Source organism: Anomalospiza imberbis, chromosome 5 (assembly GCF_031753505.1).
Source record: "Anomalospiza imberbis isolate Cuckoo-Finch-1a 21T00152 chromosome 5, ASM3175350v1, whole genome shotgun sequence".
NCBI classification, from domain to species: Eukaryota; Metazoa; Chordata; class Aves; order Passeriformes; family Viduidae; genus Anomalospiza; species Anomalospiza imberbis.
The window spans coordinates 53,184,658-53,204,207 of record NC_089685.1 but is presented as its reverse complement, the minus strand read 5'-3'; the positions used below and the strand labels follow the sequence as shown (position 1 = coordinate 53,204,207).

At 47.4% G+C, this 19,550-nt stretch overlaps 1 protein-coding gene across 2 annotated transcripts in view; it reads right to left on the bottom strand.

The window, feature by feature from the left end:
- Positions 1 to 19,097, bottom strand: part of CREB3L2 (cAMP responsive element binding protein 3 like 2) — a 69,692-nt gene extending 50,595 nt beyond the window's left edge. The window contains exon 1 of one of the 2 annotated variants that reach the window (XM_068190840.1): positions 18,884 to 19,097. In XM_068190840.1, coding sequence (XP_068046941.1) covers positions 18,884 to 18,991 — 108 coding nt within the window. In that variant the 5' untranslated portion in view covers positions 18,992 to 19,097. The remainder of the gene's footprint in view (positions 1 to 18,883) is intronic. The other variant, XM_068190839.1, reaches the window with a different exon arrangement.
- Between the last annotated feature and the right edge of the window lie 453 nt (positions 19,098 to 19,550).

Sequence of the window (19,550 nt, the reverse complement as noted above, 5' to 3'; positions counted from 1 at the left end):
AAAGTCACATGCAAACTACTCAGCTACGCCAGCTCTGTCATTAAAACTCAGGCTGAGCACAACAAAGAGGCACATTCCAACTGCAAAACTCAATTTAAGCCATCACACCAGACTGCAAATGCAGAAGGAGTTCATAAATATGCAATTTCTTATAGCCTGACTTTCCATCCTGTTTCACCAAAAGGTGCTGTTCAGCCTCTTGCCAGCATCCCACAGCATCAGCAGACCATGCAAAAGGCCACCACCAGGAAAATCCGAGTATTGCTGTGTCTCTGGAATTCTGAGATAAAAATGTTTAACAGCCATAACCTGCAGAGATACGTGCCCTTCTGCTAGAAACTTTTTTGTTTATTCCTCATACTCAACAGAAGGCACCATCCTTCCCAGAGGTTTCCGTTCTCTCAGCTTCACTCCACATCAGCGGCTCCAACCCAGTTCCACCAAGATGGATTCGTGGGTTATTCAAACCAACAAAGACCACCTTGGCAGAGCAATATGAGGGAACTGCTCCAGGTTCAGTTATGCCAGCAGCTCTAAAGTGGACAGCCAGAACACCTAACCAGTGGTTCATTTCTTGCTGTCCTTCCCATGGGTGATTTCTGCTTTATTTCTACCTGTTTGGTCAATCTGGACAGACCTCATTTAAGAGATCAGCAAGATTCCACAACTTTGGAGCAGCAGCAGCCCAAGCACTCAGCCCTGTACAACTCAAGCTCTCCCAGCAAAATTGGGATTTCTTTTTTCTCTCCATCTCTCAGAACTGCATTGTTTACAGCAGCAGATCACCTGACAGCATATTTCTTCTTGGAAACATAAGAGAATGTAGAAGTATGTAAGTAATTCGGTGTTTTCATGCCAAATCTTACAGTGACATGATAAAAAATCATATATTCTTCCTGCATCATTTGGTGTGTGTAAGTTTTCATAAAATGAGACATTATGATGTAGGTTGTTTAGGCTGCTTCACCTAAATCACACTGAGTGGCACAGAGCACTGCTCCCTTTACAGGTATTACGAATGACAGAATTTGGTGATTTAATTGCAACAATTAGACCATTCTGGCTGAGGTCAAGTGCACAGAACTTCACTGAAGTGAAAAATGCACTTCCATTAAAAAAATAAGACCCGTATTCTTGCAGCAGATCTTTGCGAACAATATGGGCAACTCTTCATTTTCTATAATTATTCCATAAAACACAGTGAGGTATGTTAGCATCTATTTTCCAGATAAGGTAGTGCAAGAAGTGACCTCCTCAAACTAGAGCAGCATTTGGCATTGAAAATGCAACAAAAATTTGAGTATTTCTGTGAGGGATCTGCAAATCTACCAATCCCCATATGTATAAGTCTGGAAAAGAGATACTCTGTCTTCAGCCTCAAGAACCAAAACTGGGAGAGACAACAGACATCTTTAAGAATTCTTCTTAAACTCATGGAATGAGCAATTTGAGCTCTATCAAAGGCTTCACAGAATTTCTGTGTATGAAGATGCACTTTGATGTCCAATTTCACTAAACTGTCATGCCACAATCATAGGACGGGGGAAAGCCGATTGATCTGGATATCTTGTTCAAGTTTGCATTGCATAGCTGTACTATCTCCAGGGTGAGCAGCTCTTTCCTAGAGAAGAATGTGTGGTTTGTGTGGTTGCCTATCTTTATGATCTCATGGATTAGCCTGAAATGCCTTGGGCTACAGTGCATCCTGACCAGGACATGCTGTCTCTTCAAATGTTGCAACAACAAAATTTAAGTGCCGAGCAGATTTCGCAGGCTACTCTCCCCAGCCCTGAGTCACCGAACGGGCTGGAGGTGTCAGAGTTACCATAAATCAGTAGAATCCTGCAGGCTATACCAACAGGGCTGCCACTGCAAGCTCTGGGGGGGCAATGCTGCCTCCTCCAAAACCTGTGCACAGTTTTGTTACAGCGCACACACAGGATTATTCAACCCTTCCTGCTGAAGGGAACATCTGCTTCTGGCATGTAATGTTCCCAAATCCCAAATCCCACCAGGAAAGATTACTCTAGGTAGCCACGTACTTCAGGATGGCAACAGATCAGCCTCAAACTGAGCAATCCACTCATGCCACTCTGGGCCATCTGCCATCCACCAGACACAAAGTACCTGACTTTGTTTCTTACTACAGAAACAATCCAGACGTGCTTTAGCAATTGGAAAATAAACTTCAGCTGAAGTTCTTTTGGCCTGACCACTGCAGTGGGTTTGTTTTTTGTTTTTTTTTTTTCCTGGTCTTCCATATATAGCTGTGACAGCAGCAGCAAAACATTCTCTCAGCCGCCCTCCCACAGCCAAGCCTGTACCTACCCACACCACAGATGTACTCAGAGGTACAAACCTCTCCCTCCCTATTTACACAGCCTCACAAGCCTGGGATGCAGCTTGCTGCAGCACTGTTCGTGCTCCAGCCCTACCACAAGTTCCCAAATTTGTGTCTCCTGTGCAAGGCAGCACCTGTGCAAAGTCTAAGGACCAGGACAAGCCATGTACATCTCAGATTCCAGAGCAGTGCACTTCCTGTGTTGCCCACGACCATTGTGGGATCAGAGCTGGCAGATAACTATCAAAAACTCGTAACAGGAATGATTTCATTTTTATGGAGTTATCAAGGCACATTTTAAGCACTGCATATACAAGAGTAGATTTCAAAATGTTTCACACTTTCATGTCTTCTTCTTCACATATGCTTCCATCTAGCAAAATCCCACCACATTAACAAGCAGGATCTTTACCTTCCCTGTGGTTATGCATAACCCTAACTAAGCAAAACATGCACCTTCCACCTAAATTTCTTTAAGTTACTTAAGCTACATTAGTTAAACTTTATTTTGCTAATGTGCCAGTGCCACATTCTGATATATTCTGCTTTGGATGGTGCACTCCCACTCTTTTCCCAAAATACAGAAACTGTCTCCGAAACACTGCACACCTCCAAGAAAAACAACGCACCAGTGGACAGATGACAGTTTCTTGCTAAGGCTGAGCACACTCCTTCCCCTGTTGAAGAGGGAATCGAATTTGGATCTTCTGAGGTTTGCATCACTTCCTGGTAAAGGCATATTTTGTCTTCTTTTTTTTTTCCTTGCCTTTAAACCTCCTTACCCCTCCAAGTCCAGCCAGAATCCAAACCAAAGTGGCTGAGCCAGCTTGCACTACACTTTATCAGTCAGCCTTTGACCAAAGCAAGCGACCCAGACTTCCCAGAGGTGCCTCTGACCAGCAGGCCCAGCTTCCCACAGTGGCATCGATACACACAAGTGCATCATGTCTGTCAGGGAAAGATAAAAAAGCACAGTCTGCAGATAAACATTCTGCTGCTAAGTCACAGGTTCATCATGCATATACTAGAAATACTGAATAAGAGGAACCCAGCCTCCTCTATTGATAACTCTTGTTTTAAGTGAGATTACAGACAGTTTCTGTTTTCTTAAATCTCTTCCCGGTACAACTAGTCTTTATTTATAAGCTAAGAGAGCTTCTTGTTAATTTTTCTTCCCTAATTCTCCCTAATTCTCCCTAATGTCAATCTGGCTGTTGTTCAGTCTATGCCCTATCCCTTAGTCTGAACCCCCTGAAGAGTTCTCCAAAGCTTAATCTGGAAAGGGAGGAGGTTTTCCTATTAGAACATATTCAGCAGGAGCTGGCAGGTCTGAGTTAGATGCACAAAAACCCAACAATGAGAGAGCTCCACAAGACCACCAGCACCTGCCAGCAAGGTAAGGAGCAGAAGTGACACCCTCCTACACGGTATGGTTTCTAGGGCAGGAGTTGGCTGAAAGAGCACACATTTCTCAGCTCTTCTACATCTCTCTGCCCCTTCCCTGGATCCCCTCAACAGATCCTCTGGCTATACCCTTTTCCAGTAAAATAATGGAGACCCTTTTTACTCCCATCGTGGTTTCACTTGTGCCCTTTTGTATGAGCCTGTCCACCAGTGTGGACTAGCATTAGGCTATAGTGGAGAAGACCTAAATGAGGCAAAGATGTTCCTCACATAAAACTATTTTAAAAATTGACATTTTATAACCTTTTTTTTTCCTCCCTGACAGAGAGGGATGGAAAAACCCTCTCCTTCCTCCCAACTTTATTTTCCTGTTTAGTTTTCAAAGGAACACCACCAGGACACAAAGACCATTTGCTAAAAAGGGGACTCTGAGAAGTTAACGGGGATCTCGAGCATTTAAATATACTGTCTGCAGTTACACTGACCATAAGCTCCTAAGGTTCCCTGCTCACTCCCTAAGTGGGGAACATCCCTGTTTGGCTTGGCTCAGCTTCCTCAAGCGCTGCGTCACTAACTGGAAACAGGCGGCTTTGCAGGGAGATTCCAAGAAGAAGCCCAAAGGAGCAATGCAACCACAGGCACCACTCCTCAAACCAAATCAGGGGAAGATACAGGATGCTGAAGGAACCTGGTCTTTGCTTGGTCCCTGGCTAAGCTAAGAAAAGAGGGTTTAAGTGTCTCTGTTTTGCAAATAACCACAGTGAGGAACCTGAATGTGCTGGTTACATTAACTGTGCCCTTGTACTTCAGAGAAATCCTTGTTTAGAGACAAAAAATAACAACCTCCTCCCTGCTGCTATGAGACAGCACCAAGCCATGTGTAACCTCAGGGCTGCTTCTACACCAGTCCCCTCTCCCCTCCAAAGTCTAGAGGGAAGATCAGCTCCTGTATGAGTACAGCTCCAGTCTGAGATGTCAAATATCTCTGCTTAATGCAAGAGCTCTGAAGCAAAGCATCACCCAGACACATTTCAGATTGTCACAGCACTGCCTCAAAGCTCACACACAGTGCAGCCTCTGCCAGTGACTGAGCTGGTCAAAGAGCTGTTTCCCAGCACCAGCACAGCCATCTCTCTTTGGCACACAGTGCAGACCTGTGATGTCACAGCCTGGGCTGCACACAATGCATCACATTTCCTTACCCCACCTACCTCCACACTCCTACTTGGTCCAGGTTTTCTCAGGCATTTGCTCACTCACTTCATATCATCTCCACAGAATTCTGACTCCCCTTTTTCCCTGTTGCTTGACTAAACTGATGGAATGCAGCCTGCCTGCCTCAAACACCAGACCTCTTGTTGGAGATCTAAGCAGAAGTGGGAATTGAGATTTTTGGGACACCTGCTGGAAAGAGATTTTGAGACACCTCTCTTAAGAGGGCTCAGCTGAGATTTTTGGGACACCTGCCTTGAGAGGGCTCGTAAGTCAAGAGAGACCCCTCCAAGGCCTTCTGGCAGTACTCTGAAAAGCCAGGCATGTCTTGTCCTGTCCCTCCACTGCCACGGGTTACCTTGCACAGCAGAATGATGAAGGCAGTCACAGGAGGAGAACTTGCCCCACAAATTAAGTGGTGCTGAACGGCCAGCATTGCTCATTTATTCCATCCCCAGACAGGCTCTGGAGGTGACTCCCAGCAGCATGTACCTTCAACCTCTCCTGGTGGAGCCTGACCAGCCTGACAGGATCATCAGGCTGAGGAGCTTCATTCCTTGCCAGACATTCTCCAGGAGACACTTCCTGAGCAGGTCAGGAAGGGGCCACTCCATGAGTGCAGCAACATTCCCCCACAGACACCCACATCACAGGCACTGGGACTTCATGCTAGAAGGAGAAGCAACACTGCTTTAGAGAAGGTGGGCACTCTCCTGGTCATTGACATGTTTCCAATACAGCTTTGGACACTTTCAAACCACATCTGCTGTCCACACTATACTAGAATAAAATATTTTTGCTTCTACCATATTCCAGATAAAAACCAAAACAGCATTACCACTACGAAAGGTTATGCCATGCCATGGAAGCAGTTTAAGGCAGTATCTTCTGTCTGCCAGCTACCTAAATACAGAGATGCCAAGGAAGAAAAATTACTTCCCCTTCCCAAATATCCAATGTCCTCTCCTCCTCCTGTTTCAATTTGCATGTCAAAATTAAAGACTATTCCCCTATAAAGTATAAGGAGACTGACCCTGGATCACATAGAGACCCGCAGGCTTGTTCAAATGCTGCAGAAGTTCTGGACAGGCATTAATGAGGTAAGGCCTGCCACAGCCAGGGGATTTTAAGCTTCCTCCAGCTGATGGTGTAGAAAAGTACAGGTGTGTAGTTGATGCACAGAGGCAGAGGGACAAGAACAATCTTCCACTGTTAAACACTGGGGTAAAAGTTGGTACCATATCAACCACCACCTTCCATTACTTATACCTTTAAAATGAAAGCTACAAACTTTGCTTTTTTATCTGCATATTTATCCCATCTTCTCACACATTCCCTTCTTCCTCACACCTCACCCTAACAGCCTTGCTTTCTGCTTTTCCTCTGCCCTTCCCTTGTCAGGGTTGAAGACCCTTGGCACACTGGCAACAATCTCATGTGTTTACCCACTCAATCCCAAACAAAGGCTTGGAGAATACAAGGCCACCTTTGGAACTCAACTTCAAGAGGGAATATACATAAAGGTCACCCTGTATTTTGGGACTAATGTCTTTTTTTCTTCTTTCATCTTATCCTTCTCCATCCGCCTTGTACATTTCCCTCCTTTATATGTGCCAAGAGATGTCACGATAAACACAAGGAGTTCAAAAACAGCTTGAAGCAATTAATTACTTATTTAAACTTCACTGAAATCAACAGTTCAGGAAAATGACCAAATGCTGTCATGTATGTTATGCCTTGAAGTATCCAGAATCAACAGAACCAGCAATAAAGTTTATAGCATTTCAAGCTAGAAAGGTCTATGAAACCTTTCTAATCTTCCCCATCCTAATCCACTGTTTCCATGAGGTAACCTTATATAGGATCTGATAATTTGCTGAAATATAACTGCCAGAAGAGAACATGGGTGTGCCTCAAAGATTGAGGAATGAGCATTTTTCTTAACTCAAGCATATTTTAGCATCTTTTTTATTATGCTAAGTCTTGATTTCCAACATGTATTCACCTGTCCCATAGGTAGACACATTTTTTTATTCCTAGTCACATAACTTTGCTTCCAGACCATGGATGAAAACCTTGAGAACCCTCCTGTCTGGCACCTTATTGCAGAACCCAATAAGTCTATCCTCTGACACCAATTCTCCATTAACAACTACTTTGAGTCAGTCCTTTAATTCCATACACTTTGTGGTACAATCTTTCAGCCAATACAATGAAATAAATAGCCAACTCCTTGCAAAATTTCTCCATTTACTATCATTCTTTTTCATCTCAAAGAAACCAGATCTGTCTGACTGTTTCCACTAAATTCTACCTACTAGGGTTAAATCCTATCTGTATTATTGCACTCTGTAACTGTGGAATACTAAAAGAATCCAAGTTTTTTTACATATCTTTGGTACCAGGATCTCCAGTGCATAGTTTTAATTTCCTCCCCTTTACTCTATTAATTGAATATTTTCAGCTATTTCCTCATAATGTCATGACCCAACAAAAATCAATGTCAACAAGCCAAACTTCCCCTCTGGGACCTTCCAGCCTATCTGGATTTCCAGTTATCTAGATATATTGGTTCCAAGACATTTTGTAACCTGATTACTGACAGTGGCTAATTTTCATATGACACCATTTAGAGAAGTCTCCTTTCTACCCTTACACTTGCCAACATTGTGTTTTCCCCTTGGATAGTCTTTGCTGATCATCATCAGCTTCTCTACTTCACACCAATTTGTTTTCACCCTTCTCTAACCTGTAAGCATTAGATCAGACAATAAGAGGAAAGGTACTACCAGAGGACACTGGCAGTTTAAAAAAGGCACAGCATAATGATAGCTTAAGATTCCTAATCCCCTTTATGATAATTTCAATTTAAGCACGAAGCTCTGAAGGGATCTTGCTGCGAGTACAGAAATATTCATTATCTGTGTGTTACGAGAACCACAGCTGAAATCAAAGTTTTCAGACACTCTATTCTGGTACTATTACTGAAAATGACATTGCATACATCGCATGAAACTGAGAAAGATGCCTCAAGAATAGCAATGTTAGCTTAATATAAACTGTTCTTAACACACCACTTCCTCAATGTCCTCCAAACACCTGTCCACCTTCAAAGCAATACATATTTAATGTTTGTAATAATTTCTCACAAACCTGCTACTTCAACCACTTACTTTTGCTGCTGTTCTTGGAATTCTCCCAAATTAGCCTTTTTCAGATATCCAGGTGTCAAGAACTGACAAGTCCTCAGCCAAACTGTGACATACTGACACCTGCAAGACGCAGGTTTTTAACAATCTCCCCAAACCATACTTTTCAATGCTTTCATCACCACAATGGCAGCAGCACCGTTAATTGGCCATCCCCAGCCACAACCCAGTCTCCTTTACGCCCAGACTTTACAGCTTTCTGCACTCAGTAACCGCTTCAGAAGCCTCTTCAGCAATGCAAGTTTCTGCAGACTCTTGTTTCTTGCTTACAGTTCCAAGCTCCCTTTCCCCCCCATCAAATGCCTGTGAATTTGAGACAATTTCCTCGTAGCTCCAGTGGCTCCATCCCAGCCACACCATATAATGTCCCTCTTGAGCACTAAAACCACATCTTAAAACCTAGCAGGGTTTTTTCCCATCCCCAACTAATCTTGCCAGCAAGCTGTCTCAAGCAAGGTTCTTTTTCATTAAAGCTAAAAAAAGATGTTCTGGACACGAAATGCCTTTAAACTTTTTAGCAAAGTAATCAAGATTTTAACTGCATATATTTGAAAGTCAGTGACACTTTTTGTGTTCATTTTGATCTTGCAGTGTTTGTAGCTGAGAAAAATCTGGCAACATAAATTAAGTTCATCTTTTCCCTGTGGTTTTTCTAACATATTTCTAACAACCCAAGAAACAAGCAATGGCATTAGGGAAACAGTCCCAAGTCACAGAGCAGATTCCCCAAAGCACTTTTCTGATTGAAATTTAGCTGAAATTTTGTTCTGAATTAGAACAGCCAAGTGAGAAGTCACAAGTCACCCTGGGCAAGTACAAAATACTGTTTTTTCTCTTTTAGTCTTCTGGCAAGCGACAGCATCTGCTGAAAGCCATGAGGAGCAAATGAGCTGAATTGAAAAAGAACTGCAAAAGCACTAAGGCTCGAGGAGGAGAGCAATTCTGCATGCAGAAAGCTCATGCCTTAAGAACAGTGCCAAAGCTCATTCCTGCCATGCCTGTTCCTGCAGGCAGTCATGCCCGAGCGGTGCAGAGAGCCGGCTGCAGATCCGGAGGGAGCAGCACCCGCGCACATCTGGAGCCCTCCTGCAGCTGCCAGCTCCTGCCCTCTCCCAGGGAGCCTGGGGTCCAGCCCCTGCAGGGGTGCCCTGAGGGAAGGGGGCAGCCAGGCACTGAATCATGTGGATGGCACTCTCCATCTGGAGAGGCAAGGGGGAAATGCTTCGCAGTGAGAGGAAGGGCAGATGGCTCACAGCCAGCCATGACGGACATCCCCAGAGAGCCCTCAGTCCCTGCAGCATTTCACCAGGGACCACGCAAGGCATAAGAGTCGTATGTAGGCAGTGCCAGTTTGCGTTCTTTTCTTTTTCTAAAAAGAACCCTTCTGCTTTATGCCCTTTTTCTAAAAAATATATCTTACCAGCCTGCCTGAAAGCCTACACCACTCCCAGGCCTGAGTCACACACCCAGCAGTGCAGGGGGGAGGCACACAGGAGGGGAAGGGAGCTGCAGCACCAAGGAGCTCAAACAAGACTTACCATCAGTGCTGATGACGAGGCCAGTTACACCCATGATGAGAAAGACAGATGTTTTGCAGAAAGTCAGCCACTGCCTCATATTAGCAGTTATGAAAGTGGAGAGTTCAGACATCATATTTTCCTTCAGTCTACATCCTTTGCTAGCCAGGACAGATCCCAGAAAGCCAGGTGTCTGGATGCAAGAAATACCGCAGCCTTAGTTCTAAGTTCTTAGTCTTAGCCCCTCCTGGAGGCATCACCGTGTCCGTAACATCCCAGGCTTTCTAAGGCAACCGTGCCATCACGGCTTCGTGGTGAGAAAATCCAGGAGAGAAGATCAGTTCTCTGCTGCTCCTGACTTTTGGACACAAATCTCTCCTGTGGGTACCAGAGGCTCCATAAACGAGAACACACATGTCTTCAGATAACCCCCACAAAATCAAAACATTGCAAGCGGATTACTGAAACCAAGAAAAGAACCTATTTTTTTCTTAAGATTAGGAAATAAAGCAGCCTTGGAATAAGCATTCTCTTGTGCACAGAATTTGCCGCAAGGATGAAGGAACAGAGATCTGCTTGGTATTCAAGGAATGGAGTTTGGGTTTTTTTGGTTGGTATGTTTTTCAGGTTTTAGGTCTACAAAACCTCCTCCATGCTACTCACATGAGCTAATCCGTGAGGTGGTCTCTTCCCACACCCCCAGTTTCAGGGTTATCCACAAAAAGGAAATAACACAGGTATGAGGTAGCATAGACAAACAGCCTTGAAATAAACCAGTCTGCTGCCCAGCAGTGCCTTACCTCCATCTGAGCAGGTCAATGCCTTGAGGCCAGACTGCTGTAAAAGGAACCACAGCACAGGTCCAGCTGGAACGGGGCTCAGGTCATCTCTAGCCCAGCCTTCTGCCCAAACAGGGCCAACACTAAGCTAAGACCAGCTTACTCAGGGCTTTAGCCAGTCAGGTCTTAAAAACTTCTAAGGAAGGAGGTGGTGCAGTCTCCCTGGGCAGCTCTCTCTCCAGTGCTCAGTTATCCTCACTGTGAAGCCCTTTTTCCTTACCAGTCTGAAGCTCTCTCACTTCTGCTATGTCCATTTCCTCTCACCCTCCTGCCATGCTGTGGTGTAAAGAGCCTGACTCTTTTTCCACTCTTTCCTACAGACCTTCACATCACAGCATCCAAACTTTGGAGAAGAGAAATTAAACCAGTGCTCCTAAGCACAGCAACTGAAAGATGCTTCTTTTGCTTCATAAGTCACCATGTGCTTCAAAGAATTTTGCCACAACCAAGGACTCTGCTCACATCCAAAATCAGGGGCAGCACTCAACATCCTTGGTGCAGAACAAGGGCAAATTGTCTTTCTTTCCTGTCTACTGGAGATCAGCCCATCTCACCCAAAAAAACACTCCTTACCTCTGCAGACAACTTCAGCTGCAGCAAGGGCTTGGAGATGAGCGCTGCAGGGTCACCAAACAGCCTGGGCTCATCCCAGCAGAGCTGCAGGAGTGCAGTGAGCCCAGCTCCAGGTGAGCCACTAAAGCCCATCAGGAATATTGCTCTTTGCCCCTACACTACAGGAGAGGAGCCTCCACCAACTTCTGCCCTTTATCACTGCTCAGGATACATCCAGTTTGGCCTGAAGGAAGGAGGCCTGAAGCTCCCTAAGACACCCAAAGCTCCCTGAAGAGGTTATTAGTGCAGCCTGGTCTCTATTTCTCCCCCCATATGACTGACAGATTGCATGAAAGGACAAAGCCAGTCCCAGCACAGCTGCAGAGGAATGTTTTTCTTTGGTAGAGAGGAGAGAGATGAAGTGGGTGTCACGTTTTTCCATTAAATTTTTGCCTGTCACCTCAGTGGAGCCAGATCACATACAGAAGACTGAAAGCCAGTTAGCAGCAGATGGCAAAAAAAAAAATAGAAGGTAGTAGTTTTCAAGACATGGAGAGGTCACTGGCAGTATTCAGCTCCACATTTGGATGGATGGCACCTATGGGGACAGCTCTAGCAATTAAGGTCTATCCCATTTAACCCCACTTTATTTTCTCACATTGCCTTCTCTGCTTCCTTACTCACCCTCAGGAGAGGGAATGCTTATTATTTGGTAGAGACTGTGTATTCTTCCAGCACACATTTAGCACTCCACTCAATCCAGTGACTTTCTTTTCTGCAGTTGTGATTTGTGACTGACAGCTCGCAGATAGAGAGAATGAGGAAAAAGTCCCTGCTCTGAAAAGCTCAGCATCTCAGACTGAATGTGCACCTCAGCTAAGCCTTGTCAAACCCCAACATTTTCACCTGTCTTCTCTACTGCCTATTACTCACATCAGAGAGCTGAAAGGGCAACAACATATTTGCCAGCAAAATTGTGGCCCTAAGCCAAGCTTATTCTTTGCATGACATTCCTTTTGCTTTTATGAAAGAAAAATCATTTAGCATCCAAGGCAGCTTCCACTTTTCACCAGCACTTGACATCACGGATGGGTGGCGGGGCCATGGACCAACTCAACATCAGTGCTTCCTTGAAAATCAGGGCTGTCTGTTTTTCTGCTACATACCCACATCCTTCTCAAACAAGCCTTTTTCCTGCTGACCCTTGAACAAATACCTCTTCCAGGCAAACCCTGTTCTTTCCAGTGACATCCAAAACAGAGTCTGCTGGTATCAAATAAATACACACATGCACATCAGGCTTGCATCTAAGCACAACTCATAAATCTACTCTGACTATTCCCACTGCACATTCCTGTAGCTCAAAATGCAGTTCCATTGTCCCTTCCCCAGCCAAATATTCCTACCTGCCCTTTCACACCAGCATCAGTACCTGGGCTGCTACAGGGCAAGCTGTGTCAGGGACCTGATAAACCTGAAAGCTAATTTCTGGCAAAAAAAAAAGTCATTTCAAAATTGGATGAGCTCCCAGGCAGCTGCCACAACAGCCTGTGGTTACATCCAGGTGCAGAACTGCACTGTCAGGTCCTGTCACTCACAAAAAAAAAGCACAGCCAGAAGGCATCTCCATGATTTGGAGAGGGATGAATAGGGAGCAACAGCACAAAAGAATGTGCCCTCCTGAAAACACAGACTAAGAGCTCTACTGTGAGAGCACCCCTCAGGGACCCACCAGGAACCTACTGCTCTTGGAAAAAGGCAAGATGCTGTAGGGAATCAGAGGAGTTAAAGGGGGGACCTTGTAAGCTCAGGGTTGGCAGCCAAGACAGCCTGTGACAAATGCCACCGAGCCAGGTCAGACACCCTGTGTCTGACAGCAGTTTCACCTATCAGTAATTGCTAAGGGCTCACCCACAAAATGATCCTTCTCCAAAAGTGAGAGAAGCAGCCTAAGACAGAGGATACAGATGATGGATGTTTAAACCAAGTATTATGAAGTGGCTGGAAAACAGCTTTTGGGAATGCAGGGAGGAAGGTGTACAGACAGCAGTAAGGACAGCAAGGCCTGATAACCAACATTTGGATGAAAAAAAAGCACCAAAAAGCAGCACCTATCTGCAAGTGCAAAGCCAGCAGTAAAACTTGCCCAGTCAGAGACAGGGGGCTATTTTCCAAGTGTCTTCAAAACAACCAAATACCTCAGAGGGACCTTGTGAGCTGAGGGACCAAGAGAGAATGAGCCCACAGTGAGACAGAACTTCCAGCTCTTTGGAGGAAGGAGTAGCCAGCAAGGCACAGCACACACTGGCCTCCTCTACAGACACAGATAATCCTAAAAAAGCAAGACTGCTTTACTAAAAACTAGTCCCCATCCCAGGATAGGGGAAATTCACTTAGCCCTAGCTAAGAAGGACTCTTCACATTGCAAACAAAGACCTGCAAAGAGCACGAGTTCCCACCACCCCTGTAGATAAGCTGAACAACTCCAGACACAGGAAAGCCCTGTCTGGTAACACCGTAAGAAGTGAAATTCCTTCAGCCCTGCTATCGTGCACAACCTGCCTCATGTGTAAGGACTGGCTTTCCAAAGGAAACATTTACAGAGCACAGTGCACATCAGTCACGTCCATTAGGAAAAAGAATAAATAGTGGGTTTGTACGTTATGCTGGCTTATTCCTATCTACCACGCTTCAAACTTGGTCCCAGGACAGACTAACATTTTTTCCAGCTCCTGTCTTCACTGCAGATCAAGCACTTCACTATACAGTTACAGCCAGCAACTCAATACCCCCATTTTTCTAATTTTAACTGTCAGAAAACAGCAGGGTAAAGTTTCAAGGTCTCCTACTTGTGTTTATGTCCACTTTTAGAGGAACTGTAGATCAGTTAGACCCATTACAAGTACATGACATGCCTCTTGGCAAACTGGAATAGTTTTCTTATTTAAATTTGGGAAGAAAATGAGGAGGAGAAATGATTTTCAGTGCAAAGCACCATGTACAACTAATTTTGCTGTTAAGCAGTTGTGATGTTGACTTTTTTATTGATATGGAAAGTCATTGACAAAATTTAACACTACTGCTTTGTATGAGCTCTGTATACAACTATTTAAATATCTCACTTTCTCATTTCCCCTCCTCACTGCAATTTTGGAAAAATCTTTGCAAGTACTGACTGTACAAATATTTTATGTGAAGTCAGCTGCAGGTGTATAAAGAAGAAAGAATGAGGGATTTCAGCTTTATGGTTTGTGGGCAACAGACCAAACCCCATGTGCAAATAAATGAAGTAGTTCTCCCCCTACCAAAATGAAACAAAATTGGATCCACTTATAGTGACACCAGAGATTCACCACACAATAAGATACAGCCAGCTCCACATTCACACCCGCTGCAGTAACCGCAGCTTTCAATTAAATACGCACAGGCTGTAAAAATCAAGCCCTGTCATCCATTAAAATGACGACTGCCGTACTCCAAAAGCTCGAGGCACTCCCTGGCAGCTCATCCAGAAGCAGCTTTTCTGCAGAAGTCATTAGAAGCACGAAGTAGCAGCAACCATCGTTTTTGTGGCAGAGGAAATGAGTCACCAGGCGAGCGCAGCTGAGGTTCAGAGGTTTGTGATGGGGAGGAAAGAAGGCCAGCTCAGAGTTCCCAGAGCTCATCTTAGATGACAATCACAACCCTGACCATTAACCCTCACCTTTGGTTTTGCTTTCACAGGGAGACAGAAACTTGGTAGCAGCATCCTGGGAAGCCTCCTCCTTTCATTCCAACCTACACTACACCCCTGACCCAGGGCTGAGCTGCCCACAGCATCGCCAGTGACATGGAAGCAGGATCACAGGGCTCAGACACCACTCAGGCAACAGCAGCAGCAATGTGACATTTCACTAATTTCAATGCTTTCGTGAGTTCTAAGTTCAATAGGCAGGCTCTTTAACAAATAACCCATTTGGGTTACTTGGCATTTGAAGTTACCTTCCAGTTAACCTCTCATCCAGACACCCAGGACATGACATCTAGGAATTTAGTCCTAAATATCTGAGCCAGCTGCCCCCATACCTGTAGGGCAGCTGCAGTTTGACATGTGCCAAGCCAAGATCACATCCATGTTTGCATTCTGCTGCATTTTGCTACCATCTAGAAGCAGCAGCCTATGTGCTAAAATGGCCATGAAAATCAGGGGAAAATAAAACTGCCTCCTCAGTATTACATAAGGAGGTTTTAAATGTCAAAGAATCACCTGCCTTTCAGCCCCCAGCCAGCAATGGGACAGGTAGCTGGCATTTCACGGTGTCAGACTTATCCATCTACATCAGATGTGACACTTGTCACAGGGTCCCAGCTGGGCCATGTCCAACCGCAGATCAATTCCAGTGGAGCCCCAGGGCCTCCAGCAGAGCTCTCCCACTTCAGGCCCACCTCTGTGTTATGGAAAGTAAGAGCAGCAGCCAGAAGCTGGAGGTTTTGCCACCTGGCCACACTCCTGCTCCCCTCGGGCAGTGCCAGGTGTTGTGTTTCCCTTCTGTTGAACCACCAGAAAAAAACACCAAATAACAATAACATCACTAATAATAATAAAAACACTGCCTTGCACAGTGCCAGCACAGGCACTACCAACACAGTCACAACAAGCTACAGCACAGCTGAAGATTATATAATGCAGACATGTGACACATATCGTGAACACGCCTCTGGGAAACCTTTCAGCCTTTGCTTCCATGGGAAACCACTCTGGAAAAATAACTGCTATAAAGCTATCTGGCATGCAGGTGAGCACTGTGAGGACCTTAAGGAGACTTTAACCTCCAGGATTGCTGCCTGCCAATAGCAGAGCTGAGCTCCTCGAGGCCCCACTTTCTCCAGGTACAGCTGATGATATCACTGACAGCACCAGTGGGGTGAGGGAAGGGCTCCTCACACAGCTCCAGGCACTGGTGAAATCATCAGCTGTTAAAGAGAAATGTAAATCCCCAGGAGGTTGGATTTCAGCCCTGGTAATTAAGGCAGGCTGGAACAGTTTAAAATAGAGGTCAAGTTTTTAAGTATGCATACTTTCACACATGTCTGCTAGCGTCAAATCAACAAGAGCCAGGAACAGCCTTTTTGGTCGTAGAAAGGTTAAATTTCAACTCAAAATACACAAAAGGCAGCTGGCACGGAATTCTCACCCTCACCAGTCTGTACACACAGGTCTGACTGGAATGACACTGACCCTTCTTCCGGCTTGTGAGCTCTCTCCTCAGTCATCATCATCTTCTCCCTCCTCCCCTGCCCGTCCAGCTGGCGCTCCCAGGGCTGCTTCACTGTCCCAGAGACTCTTCCAAGCCCACGGTTTCCTTGGATGCAGACATGCCCATCCAGCTAAGGGGCACCTCAGGAGTGCATGAAGACCAGAAGATGCTGTAGGACACGTGTTGCTTGGCTGTGAGGGTGACAGACAACACAGGGCATGGGCACTCCTGCAGAGGGGGCACGGGAAGGGTCTCCTCATCATCCCCATCTTTCCAGAAAAACCCTGCAGTAAGTTTACAAACAGCAGAGTGAGTGAGTCAAACCAGTCCTCCCAGACGGAAAGCACAGCCCAGGAGAAGAACAGATGTTTCATCCAGAGAGCTTTGTTTGTTTTGGGTTTTTCAAACGATTCTATGAAGTTTTGGCCAGAGGTAAATAGAGACCTTGTGTTTCATGGTATCAAGCACGGTATTTTCCTCCACATGGCAGGGCACATTCACAAAAGAAAAAATTCAACAGGCCCAAGTGTGGGGTTTTTTCACTCTAAAGAATGTCAATTTCATAAACATTCTTTTCTTCTTTAAAGATTGCAGTATCTCACTACAGCTAATTTATAGCATTTAGTTGGGCTTTTTTCCCTGAAACTTCTTTCAGAAGAATTCCGCAAAAAACCAAAAAGAGAAATTGATTTCATACTTTTTATTTGGCTTCAAGAGGGTCTCTGAAGAAATCTTAAACTCCTAAAAAGACCCAATCAGCAAGATAGCAAACATAAACAAATCAGTCGCAGTTACTCCCAAAAAAGGTCATCACAGCCCGAGATTTCGTAGATCCAGCAAAATGCCCCTTACAAATGCTCATCTTCATAGCATTCGAAGCTGAAGATCCCCAACAAAACTTGAAAACTGAAAAGGGAAAAGCATCCCATTTCTATCCACCAGAAAAACAGGATGTTTTCTTTATCAAGACACACTTAATTCTCAGGCTCCTTGAGACAAGGCAGAAAAGACACATATCCATGTCACTGCAGCCACAATTTCTAGCCCAAGTGTAAGATCTCCTTCAAAGCACTAATTAAAGAAGACATGAGAACACCGAGTAAGAAACAAAAGTGAAGAGTGGCAACTCTATTCTTATCACAAGGATCCAAACAGAGCAAGAGGAAGTATGCCAGCACAACTGTAAAATCTGAAGGGGAACACTCTCCAAAGAGCCTCTCATTTCATTCACAACATTCTTGTTGATCAAGAAAAAAAACCACAAGAAAACAGCTGTTTGAAGGAAGAGCTTTCCATTGTTAAGTGCTCCGGCTGGCTCTTTTAAAAGCCCGAGCCACTATAACACGATTGCTTTTCCCCGTATCTTCCAGAAGATACCCATTGCGCAAGAAAGCCCAAGACTTTCAAAGACAAAGAAGCCAAACACTGTTTAAAGACCGTCAGGCGTGCAGCAGGCTCGCTTCCTGCTGGAACGAGGCTTGGAGCTTGTGACGGGCACGATCCCGGATCAGTAAGACTACCACACACAACAAATAAGATTTTCCTTGTTTGCCTTACAAGACTAACGCCAAGATCAGCATTGAGGCAGTGGCTGCGGGATCACCGCTGCTCCCAGGAAGAGCGAGTGCCTCGCTCCGGGGCTGTATTTGCACATCGCCCTCTTGGGTGCAAGGAAGAAACGCGGAGCCCGTGGCAGCCCCTGCCAAGCGCCATCCCTGGGGCACTGCCACATGCCAGTGGCCACCACCATGGTACTCTGGGTCGCCATCCAAGCACGTGCTCGACAACCACACCGAGCGTGGCCGCCCCGCGCCTCGCACCGGCAGCGGACTGGAGGAGACCTCTGTGCTGCTATCCCGAGGTGCTCCGGCACACTTCCACTCGGGATTCACACCTACGGGGCTTTACAGAGGTGTATCGCTGTGCCTGCGAGAAGCCTCCTGAGTAACAGTGAACCAACAGAGCAGAGATGACAAGACACGTTTCCTCGGAACTCTCCTAACTATGCGTTTCGCGCAAGCCAAAATATGGGGATTCCAGCCAAAATACAAACAACAAAAACATCGAAACTTGTGTCATTTCCTTCCTGCGCTTGGGGAGAGGGACGGAGCCGGGACAGTCCGGTCTTGAAGAAGAAGACACGGCCGGCGACTCCTGAGCGGTTGCCCGACAGAAGCGGCAACGCCGAGGGAGCTGAGGAAGCCCCAGCCGGGCGGGGGAAGCGGCGACGGACGGAGCGGGGGCTGCGGGACCCCGGCCACCGGGAGCCGCCGCCAGGCTCGAGGGGAGGGGGTTGAGCCCCCCCGGCGCACAGGGGACCCCAAGGCCTGCCCGAGGACACCTCGGCCCCCGGGGGTGCAGCCCCCGAGGGGCGGCAGTCGCGGCGAGGGGCGCGGGGAGCACCTGTTGGCCAAACCCGCCCGGTGCCGACCCGACCGGGACGCCCACGGGGGAGCCCGAGGAATCCCGCCACGGCCCCCGAAACGCGGCCGCCCACGGCGGCGTCTCAGCCATCCCACCCCCGTCCTCCCGGCATCGCCAGCAGCCGCCGCCCGCCCCCGCTGCTCCTCACCGTACGGCTCAGCAGCGTGTCGGGGTCCGCGGGCTCGCACAGCTCGCTCAGCTTGCGGTCCCAGTGCAGCAGCGGCGGCTGCTCCCCGCCGCTCTCGCACACCTCCATGGCGGCCGCAGGCACCCGCGCCGGCCCGTCGGTCCGTCTGTCGGTCGGTCCGTCCGCCCGCCGCGCCGCTGCCGGACCCTGCCCCCGCCGCTGCCCCGGGCCGCGGAGCCGCGCGCTCGCCCCCGCCCCGCGCGTTCCCTCGGCCGGCGGCAGCGCGCGGGCGTGGCCGCGCGGGTCACCCCCGCCAGCCGCGCGCCGCGCCCCCGCCCCGCCCCCGCCGCCGCGCCCGCCAATCGGGGGCGAGCACCGCCGGGCGCCGGCCAATGGGCGCGCGGGCCCCGAGAGGCCGCGGCCGCGGAGGTGGGCGTGGCGCGCGCGGCCAATGGCGCGGCGGAGCGGCGGGCGCGCCGGCCAATGGGGCAGCGACAAGACTGCGGCCGGCGCGCGCCGCCCCGCCCCGCCCCGCCCTCAGGCAGGGACCCGCGGCGGCCCCGGCTCCGCGGCCGGGACAGGGGGACCGGGACAGCGCGGCCCAGGGCTCCCGTTCGGCGAAGACAGGTCAGAACGCACCTCCTGAAAACCAGAACTTCACAGCTCTGGGCAGCCGCACGGAGGGCGC